This window comes from Octopus bimaculoides, chromosome 9 (assembly GCF_001194135.2).
Source record: "Octopus bimaculoides isolate UCB-OBI-ISO-001 chromosome 9, ASM119413v2, whole genome shotgun sequence".
NCBI classification, from domain to species: Eukaryota; Metazoa; Mollusca; class Cephalopoda; order Octopoda; family Octopodidae; genus Octopus; species Octopus bimaculoides.
The window spans coordinates 15,990,064-16,001,088 of NC_068989.1; the positions used below are offsets into that span (position 1 = coordinate 15,990,064).

The following is an 11,025-nucleotide window of genomic DNA, read 5'->3' on the forward strand; positions in this document are numbered from 1 at the left end:
AGTGGTGGGGATTGTTGTTGTTGGCACTCCGTCGCTTACAACGTCGAGGGTTCCAGTTGATCCGATCAACGGAACAGCCTGTTCGTGAAATTAATGTGCAAGTGGCTGAGCACTCCAGACACGTGTACCCTTAACGTAGTTCTCGGGGATATTCAGTGTGACACAGTGTGACAAGGCTGGCCCTTTGAAATACAGGTACAACAGAAACAGGAAGAAAGAGTGAGAGAAAGTTGTGGTGAAAGAGTACAGCAGGGTTCGCCACCATCCCCTGCTGGAGCCTCGTGGAGCTTTAGGTGTTTTCGCTCAATAAACATTCACAACGCCCGGTCTGGGAATCAAGACCGCAGCCCTAACCACTGGGCCATTGCACCTCCACGATGGTGGGGATAATGCCCAGCTAATTTGCTTGATGTGATTAAAGCAGAAATGTCATAAAAAACAAATATTGCTTAACCCTTTAACATTCAAGATTATTGTCACAAGTAATGCTTATTTATTCACATTGTTTTGAATTAATCATGCATCATCTTACAGCTTTGAGATTTTCATGACGTGATTGCTTGTTTTTAGAAGGACATTGTAGGGTAGGAGTGAGAGGTTGCATCTGGCTGGCTTGAACATAAAACTGGTAGAATATTTAGGTTGGATATGGCCGGTTTGAATGCTAAAAGGTTAATTCAAGATGTAAGTCTGACAAGTTTCACAGCCCTAAGAAATCTCCTATTTGACTGAAAGGGGAAAAAAGAAAGAACAAATCTTTATAAAAAAACATACAAACCTGGAAATACTCATCCTGAACAATATTTTTATGATGCTCATAGAATGTCAGAAATGCATTTTTCGATGGGTGCTTCTTGCTGCTGTCAGCAACACCATCTTTCTTGTCAGCCTTCATTTTACGCACTTTAGCAAGTGCTGAGGGCAGTGGACCTTTGCCCGTCGTCTCTAGTAGACTACTGAAACCCAACGACCCTTTAGCAACTCTGGAAGGAGGCTCCTCTTCACATGATTCCGGTGGACTCTTTACCTTTGTTTGGTTAGCATTGAGGTATATCTGGTCTTCCTGTAATGGAGGAATAAGATAAGAGAAACAATGCCACACCAACAGTGGGAAAAAAAGGTGCAGAAAGATGACGATGATATATATATATATATATATAGAAAAATAATAAATGCGCCCTTTTAAAGCCTAGCCAGGCTCATGGGCCCGGTTTCCTGGTTTCAATGGCGTATGTGCTCCCCAGCTGGATGGGACGTCAGTAAATCACAGCGTTATTCATTTTTGCCAGCTGAGTGGACTGAAACAACGTGAAATGAAGTGTTTTGCTCAAGAACACAATGCATCGCCCGGTCCAGGAATCGAAACCACAATCTTACGATCATGGTGCTGACACCCTAACCACTAAGCCACGCACCTCCACATATATACATATATATTAGACAAAATGAGATAACAAAGCCAAGGCTGTGAGGAGTTTTCAGGACATTTATAAGTAAAAAAGATATGGATATAGTCTTACAGCTGTTTCTGGGATATTATGGATATCCCTTCATCAGAGACGATGTGAGATGGTTAAATAGAGGTTAATGTTTGAGTAAGAAATAAGGAATTATGATGGAAAAGGAGGAGATAGGGAATACAGAGGAAAATAAGAGAATGAAAATAGAAATAAAAATATAAAATATATAAAGATATTGTAGTTGCAGTTCCATTATTCAAGGAAAGTGGTGTATAGAAGGGGTAAAAAGTTTCCTATACAATTTATGTAAGTTCCAATAGTAGTTCATGTTTAGTCATTTCAAAGTATGGAGCCTATATATATATATATATATATATCTTCGAAACGTCTAGTTAGAATAAAGGCAGCTGACGAAGGATTAATTCCAAGTGGCTCTCTGTTTTCCTATGTGTTCGTTCCGTTGTCTGTAGTTCATTTTTCTAACGTCCTGTACCCTGATATGCATCTATATACACATGTAGATGTAAGTATGTACATATATGTGTGTATACATGCATACATATTCTTTGTATTATTTATTTATATATATATATATATATATATATATACACACACACACACATACATATATATGTGTATATTACCGTCATTATTTAATGTCTATCATCTATGCTAGCATGGGTTGGGCAATTCAGCAAGATCTAAGAAGCCAGAGTATTGTGTCATATTCCAGTATCTCCTTTGGGATGTTTCTATGACTGGTTGCCCTTCTTGATGCCAACCACTTTATATTAAAAGAAAAAAAAAAACAACAAAAAATGGAAATACCCATTAGATAATGAATGTTTAGTTACACTATAATGAAACAGTACAATCCTAGGAGACTAATGATGGTCTGTTTCAGTAAATGGTTACACCAATTGTCCAAACGGTGGAGTAAATGTTATGCCATGAGGAAGAACAGAAGTTTGTTTCGGACAGAATTCTTCGCCAGAAAGTGCAAAGTGTTTACTGGTTTGGTAGGATAAATAAAGTGGAAGAAGTGAGAGAGAAGAAAATTATTACAACAGGAGGAATGGAGAGGGAGTAAGTTTTGATGGAAAGCAGAGGTTTAGGAGTAGCATCAAAAAGAGAGGAAAAAAAAAAAAAAAAGAACACCAGCAGATATGGAGGATATTGAAAAAAGGTAACAACAGGGGAACACTGTACAAACTCACACGCACAAACCTGCACATATATACTCATATATACAAATACAAACGTCATCTCCTTCATTGGGACATGAAACTCAGTTTGCGAAGACCTGTTGGGGCAAGCAAAAGCGAAATCGTCATGGCACCTGTGCCCAGCGTAGCCTTCCTGGCACGTGTGAAGGCATTCGAGCGAGATCGTTGCCAGTGCCGCTGGACTGGCTCCTATGCAGGTGGCACGTAAAATACACCATTTTGAGCGTGGCCGTTGCCAGTACCGCCTGACTGACCTTCGTGGGTGGCACGTAAAAGCACCCACTAGACTACTCTCAAAGTGGTTGACGTTAGGAAGGGCATCCAGCTGTAGAAACTCTGTCAAATCAGATTGGGGCCTGGTGTAGCCATCTGGTTTCACCAGTCCTCAGTCAAATCGTCCAACCCATGCTAGCATGGAAAGCGGACGTTAAACGATGATGATGATGATGACAAATATACACAATACAGACACGATTGTACAAACACATCATCATCATTGTTTTAATCACTTTTCCTTGCTTCATTCGGTCAAACAGATTTGAGGCAGATTTCTGACAGCCTTCCTGTTGTCAACTCTTGCTTGTTTCCTAGCAAAGTAATATTTTCCCATGGCCAGACATGCTTTTTGCAGAATATATTGGAAAGGAATAGCATTTATATGCAATGTCAAGCTAGGGTGACAAGCATAAGCACACTCAAATACACATTTGTTGTTGGCACTCCGTCGCTTACGACGTCGAGGGTTCCAGTTGATCCAATCAACGGAACAGCCTGCTCGTGAAATTAACATGCAAGTGGCTGCGCACTCCACAGACACGTGTACCCTTAACGTAGCTCTCGGGGATATTCAGCGTGACACATTGTGAAAAGGCTGGCCCCTTTGAATTACAGGCACAACAGAAACAGGAAGTAAGAGTGAGAGAAAGTTGTGGTGAAAGAGTACAGCAGGGTTCGCGACCATCTCCTGCTAGAGCCTCGTGGAGCTTTAGGTGTTTTTCGCTAAATAAACACTCACAACGCCCGGTCTGGGAATCGAAACCGCAATCCTATGACTGCGAGTCCGCTAACCTAACCACTGGGCCATTGCGCCTTTGTATGTGTTTACAATGTATGTGTTTACAATTGTATGTGTTTACAATGTATGTAAACACATACATTGTGTTTAAATATAGCAAGAGTTGGTCACAGTTTCAATGCTCTTGATTGAGGCCTGCTCAATCAAGGGTGACCAAGGGCTACACAACTCAATAGATTAGAAAGAAAGTGGAAGTTTTATGCTTTGTTTCAGTGGTTACAAGTGCTAGAAGACCAAGTCCTGCTTTTACAGAAGAAAAATAATGAATGAATACAACCACATCATAGAAACATACCTCCCACATAACAGGAACAGATGCCTCTCTGTAGTTATCACCATGTTCGTCCAGTTTATTGGATAAAAACCTAAAATATATAAATATAAAGTAATAATTAAATAAAGACTGGGAGGAGATGAAATCATTAATAAAAAGCTACAGAGTAAGTAATTAAGAAATGAACACTGGTCATGGATGTGTAGATAAGAAGTAAAACTTCATAACTGCAAGGCTCCTGGTTCAATCCCACTGCACAGCATTACTTTGAGTATCTTCCACCATGGCCTTTGATGGGCCAATGTTATGTAAGTGGAATCTGAGTTATGAAAACTCTGCAAAAGCTAATTAGATGCCTGTATGTATGCATGTAAAGTAGTTTCACAAACAATCAAGGTATGAATAATTTTTACAATGCAGTAATTAGAGGACTTCTAAGTTTCATGCCAACAGAGGCAATGATCACACAAATTTTTGGTGAAGAATTTTATTTGATAAATTTTATTGATTATATAATTCTGAAAAATCATCTGCTGTTTGCCTTTGTCTGTATAAATCTTAGTCATCTACAACCAATATATTATAATATATGAGTCTGTATTTGAATGTTATCAACCATTAACATCATCATCTTCACACTGGCACAGGTTGCACCTGTTTTCTGAGGTAATGTTTTATGGCTGGAAGTCCTTCCTGTCACCAACCCTTTTAGCTGCCTTTTATAAGACAGCATGAAGTATGATGTGCCTATTCTAAAACTAGGATGCATACAGTATCTTAACATCTGTTTTCCATGATGGCATTAATTGAGCAGTTTGACAGGATCCGACATTGGAACATGATGCAGTTGAAGGACCACATCATGCTCCAGTGGTCGCTTTGGCATGGTCCCTATATAGCTGAATCTCATAATATTAGTGGTGGAAGGGCAGATATAAAAATTTTTATTTTAATGTTGGTTAATTCTCAATAATCACAAATTTCCTGCATGTTTATCAAGGCCACAAGATATGTTTCTCACTGAACCTGTGCTCAATTGCCACAGGTCACTAACTTCCAAGGAAAATACCATAATAGCTGGAGGGTAAATAAACTGTGGAAAGAAGTGTATAGCCTGTTGAACACCTGCAGCAGATATGAATTAATGAGTTACTTTAAATGTGAAATTAAAACATAGTTCTGTATAAAATACAAACTAGAGACACAGATTCTCTAATCAAAATTATTATTACCACAACCAATAATACACTCTTCCCAGAAATATACAGAAACTCACCGTCTTTCTTTCTTGAATCTTTTTATGAGTTTTTTCACATGTTGAATGCGGTTTACTATCCTTTCATTTGACTGAAAAGAGATAACGATATTATAAAAGTTGAGATGAAGAGTGATGAAGAGGGTTTTTTTTTTTTTCTTTTGCTGTATGAGTAGTTAATGAATTCCCTGTTACTTATGTCAAAATTTCATCCTGTGACCATCATTCCAGGTGTGAGCATATCTATCATACCATAATATATTTGATATAAATGTATCCTGAATATTTAGCCATTTTGAAAAGGATGTATTTCAGGAAGATTTGGCTCCAATTTGTTACAGATCAAGCAATGTAATGCTGAAAAATACTTGGTAAGAGCATTGGTTTTGTGTTGCAATGTGAGCTAGCTTCCTCACAACAAAAGAAAACAAAAATACAAAAATGAAAAATATGCACCTTCCAACAAGACTATTATTTTGACCCTTCCTTTCCTAAGACACTAAAAACAGTCAATAGGGAAATCTAAGATTTCAAAAGTTTTAAAACCAAACAAAATCACAAACATACATACAACTAAATTCCCAAGAGCCTGAACCACTTACCCATGTCTACATTTTAGATTCTAGAAAGCAAGGTAAAATCATAAAATTTTTAAAGCAAGTGAAATAACATTAGTACCCTCTTACATACAAACCAGAAAATTTTCAACATCACTAATCCATGTATTCTTGTCTCCGAACTGCAACATGGATTCAACCTATTTCACTCAATCACTATTCATAGGATATACAAAAATCAACAACATAAGCGTCAGTAGTGGTGTGCAAGAGAGACGATTGCGCTGGTTTGGACATGTGGTGAGAATGAATGAGGATAGCTGCGTGAAAAAGTGCCACTCCCCAACAGTTGAGGGAACCCGTGGAAGAGGTAGACCCAGGAAGACCTGGGCTGAGGTGGTGAGGCAAGACCTTCGAACATTGGGCCTCACCGAGGCGATGACTACTGACCGAGACCTTTGGAAATGTGCTGTGCGTGAGAAGACCCGGCAAGCCAAGTGAGATCGTTGCCAGTACCCCTGGATTGACTCTTGTGCGGGTGGCACATAAAAGACACCATTTCAAGCGTGGCCGTTTTCGTGCGGGTGACACGTAAAAGCACCCACTACACTCTCTGAGTGGTTGGCGTTAGGAAGGGCATCCAGCTGTAGAAACTCTGCCAAATTAGATTGGAGCCTGGTGTAGCCATCCGGTTGCACCAGTCCTCAGTCAAATCGTCCAACCCATGCTAGCATGGAAAGCGGACGGTAAACGATGATGATGATGATGATGATAAATCTGCCCACATTTATCGTTCTGACTGCCATCAACAAAGCTTTTAACTTAATTCCTCACTATCCACTTACACAAAAAAATTCTCAAAACCATCTAAAGAAACAATACCAAGCATTGGCTAGTCAAGCTTATGAAGTGTACAATAAAAACATTTCCAAAACTTGCAAATTCCCACCCAAATGAAATAACAAATTGATGCGTTGTCTCACTATTCTTTTCAAGTTTTACCTACAAGACCTTCCCAGATTAAACAGACAACCTTTTATGTAGAGGACATTACACACACAAACCTTCCCTGACTCTCTAGACACAGCTAAAGAACAACATCCTGACTTCAATCACATTGAAATTTGTCCAACATACTTAAAGTAGCACCTACCAAATTCACTGTCTGTAAGAATACTAACAATAACAGACAACAACTAATACAACCAATCAATAACATCAAAATATCACACACACACAGAAAACAAATATACTAGACGTTATATGCAACTCCTCTAAAATATTCTCAACACACAGATGACAATAAAGAAAGCAGAATTTCACACTAACAGACTTAGAGCAATCACAGGTACCACATTTGGCCAAATAGAAAACACCAGCTGCATACAAAGCAATAGATTAGATCCATCATGGAGAAGGCTTTAACCACCTTTAACTCCAATCTTTCTATTTTGTACCATAACAGGCTGTACATAAAATACTTACAGACCACTTGCACAGCAAAACACAAATAAAAGACATAACCACCTGAACATGTGAAAAGTACAGTTTGTGTGATTGCTGAATGTTTCAACTTCTTGAGTCCCGTCACTACATGTTAAGTCACTTCCAAACACACAACACTCCAGAGCATCGCTACAACAACATTCTAAAAACATTCTCAAACAAATGTACAAGAACACACACACAAACAATTGCAAATTCATCAAATACTGTTTGGGATGGTACAAATAAGTGCAGAAGAACAGCAACAGTCATATTTCAACCATGTCCATTTTATCGGTCTCCAGTGTGGCACTATCAGAATCTGTGGAAGACCAGACAGTAAGAGTACAATGTAGTCCTAGAATATTTGTAGTTATATGATGAACATTGTAAGTACAGTTAACTTCTTTACCTCATTAGGCTCTGTTCATATATTTCAGCAGTATACTGTAATGAACCAGTGTTTGGCGAATCACCACACAAGTGTTGTGTATGCAAGTATTATCAAAGTACTAGACAAGTTACTTCTTTGAGTCTCATATCCCACTGTCAAATCTTGTAGAGCTTATGCACTGGTGAGCCTCAAACAATGTTATGGAACAGGCTAGTGTCAGAATAGTGTGCTGGGTACTTTTAACGTGGCACCAGTACGGGTGCTATATATAAATCTCACACAAATACACAATTTCAGTCTACCAAATCCACTCACAAGGATTTGATTGTCCTGAGGCTATAGTAGTGGACTTACCAAAATCCTCTCTACTACAGCCTCCAGGTTCAGTCCCACTATGTGGTTAGGAAGCAAACTTCTTAACCATACAGCCATGCCTCGACTTATAACAGATTGCCAGCATGCCTGTTAACAGTTACCTATCACGGTCAGTCTTTATTCTGTAGATCCAAGCGATCAATCTATCTATCTACATAAATACAATAAGGGATATAGAGCAAACATAAAAAGTAAACATGAGGCTACGCATAGCACTTTAGCGCTTTCTCAATTTGCAGGAATTTATTTCATGACGATCGCACAAAGAAATTTAAATTCTACAGAATTTGTTAAATACCTTGAGGGTCTAATTCTTAAATTTTAGTTTATTGTCTTAAAAAATTATAAAATAAAAGCATTTTACGAAAACAAATCGGTTTACATTAAGTTTGCGTCGCTTTTATTTTATTCCAAAGAAAACAATTCTTTCACTGCAAAGTTCTGGAAAATGACGATCTCTGCCGACTTTAGTTTCACTTTCTGCACCATTAATTTATTTCTTAAACGCAAAAAGCAAATAACAGAACATGCGAGCGATATATTATCACCCCCAACGACTAAAAGGACATTAACTATTGGGACCATAACGACTTCTCCAACCAATGTCAACGAAGAAATGCGGACATACACACATACACAATAAAATTGCGTGAGTATATAAACTATGCAAAAGTTCACATGCTTGTTGGAGATATTTTTGTCACGCTGTATAAACACTATAAACACTATCTCTCTGCATACAAGATGAATATAAACGTTCATTTATATTCTCAATAAGGCTGCAATAAATAGAGGAAACTCATCGAGGTGTTCGCGAGTCCAGCCTGGCTTAACAACAGGGATCTATTTTCACAAGGACGCTAAATCTGCTTATTAGACATAAGCAGGTGAATTTACTCACAATTTATTTGTGTATGCGTGTGTGTGTGTATATATAACACGTTTCATTGAGTGGTAAAGCAACAAAAGAAATTCGAAACAAGTTATGCAGAAGTGAAAATATCATACCACATGTAAAAGTAATAGAATAACAAAGATCTAGGTGTGTGTATATATACTTATATATACATATATATATATATATACACACACACACACACATACTAGTATGCTTGTAGGTAGCACAGGTGTTGTGTAGGTATTTGTTTACAGTCAGACCGTCTTCTTACCTGCTGAAGTGTGTCGCATTTCTTCTTTAAGATGCAGTATTTATGCAGAAAAACGTTTTCTTGAGAATATTTCTCAATCTTAGCTTCCAGGCTCTCCGCCATTCTTGCACTTGTTCTCTCTGTCTTCCTCTTTTAGTCTTTTAGTCTCTCTCAACTACCTTGTAGAACTTTCGTTCCTGCTTTTTGGTTTGGCTTTCACGGATGTCGTATTCCTTCTTTCTTTCTTTTCTTTCTGTGGTTTGTATTACTTTTAATAGCTATTAACTAATAATAAATAATATTTCTGTAATTATTTTCTTATGTCCTTTTACTTTATACTTAATTTAGAATTTCTGGAAATTATTTTCTCTTCGTCGTATGTATTGTGAGGTTTACTTTTTTCTTTTCCTTTTTTTTTTCGGATTTTTGTTGTTTTTCTTTCTTTTTTTGCTTTTTCGTTGTTTTTCTTTTCTTTCGCTGCTTTTTCTTTTAGTTTAAAATTGTTAAATGTTTTTTGTTTGTTTTACAGAACCTCTTTTCTTTTAGAGCTTTCTGTTACTTGTGAAGATAAAAAGATGAATAGGACAAACACGAAAATTAGGAGCCGTTGGGTTGTTGTGGTCTAAATTACTTTTAAGGATGATCTGGACACATCCAAGCGACACACCGTTAGGCCCAAGTTGTCAGCCTGAAGAATTTCTGTTTTTGAAAAAGAGGTTTGGCTGCGAATCCACCGAACAAAAATCAATTCGTGCCAACAGGGGCAGATAACTACGAACCAACTTCCGCTAAGAAGAGAGCCTCTACAGGATCGTTCAACCTGCTAGAAACACCAACGTAATCACCTTCATATCATACAGGGAAAATACTAAGAGATACTGCTCTATACAGTCATTTGACCTGAGTCAGATTGTAACGGTTATTGATAGAACGATGAAGATCATTTTTTATAAGAAAATATTTATTTTTGCCGTTACATTCTATGTTGCCATACCACGACGGGTAGGCCAGTGTAATAGTATATAAAACATGCAAGGTTAAGGATTTAGGCCTGTATCTGTATGTACCTTTTTTTCTAGCAGTAATTATATATAGAGAGAGACGGTAGGGTCATAGAGAAAAAGAATTGCTAGCTCGTATGCCTGCTTGTGTCCATGGCTTCAGCTGCCCAGTCGCCACGACCAGCGACCAAGCTGTCGAGGCGTCACTGCTGGTGACTAATGAGAGAGAGAGAGGAAGTTTTCTTGGTGGTCCCCTGTTTTTATAGCCATGAATCCGGGCAGTGAGTGCAAACGATTTAGCTTGTTTATCTCTATTCTAGATAGAGTAGAAGAGGTCAGGAAAAGGTCAAATGGTGGAGACACCGATTCGGCCTAGCTATTCAAATTTGGGTAAAGTGGATCGAATCCACTTCACGTCTGCCAGGTTCCTACAAGATTAACTAGGAGAATGACATGTAATTTTAGAAGTTCTGCATCCGTTGTCAATACTGAATTTAAGCGTAATTAAGACAGTATTTTTGAAACGGTGTGCAGTAAGTTTTTTTGTTTTTTTTAAGTAACTGAAGGATTTAGAAAACTAATAGCTGCAGGCATGGCTATGTGGTAAGACACTTCTTTCACAACCACATGGTTCCGGGTTCAGTTGCACTGCGTGATATTCGACCTTGACGAGTGTCTTCTACCACAGCCCTGGATCCACCAGAGCGTTGTGAGTGGAGATTTGGTAGGCGGAAACTGAAAAAAGTGCTTCGTATGTGTATATATATATATATAT

The 11,025-nt window shown here is 38.2% G+C and overlaps 1 protein-coding gene across 1 annotated transcript in view; it reads right to left on the reverse strand.

Annotated features, from left to right (window-relative positions):
- Positions 1-10,463, reverse strand: part of LOC106876901 (uncharacterized) — a 16,882-nt gene extending 6,419 nt beyond the window's left edge. The window contains exons 1-4 of the mRNA XM_014925651.2: positions 9,271-10,463; positions 5,312-5,382; positions 4,057-4,126; positions 779-1,063 (exon numbers count right to left, since the gene is read on the reverse strand). Coding sequence (XP_014781137.1) covers positions 779-1,063; positions 4,057-4,126; positions 5,312-5,382; positions 9,271-9,372 — 528 coding nt within the window. The 5' untranslated portion in view covers positions 9,373-10,463. The remainder of the gene's footprint in view (positions 1-778; positions 1,064-4,056; positions 4,127-5,311; positions 5,383-9,270) is intronic.
- Between the last annotated feature and the right edge of the window lie 562 nt (positions 10,464-11,025).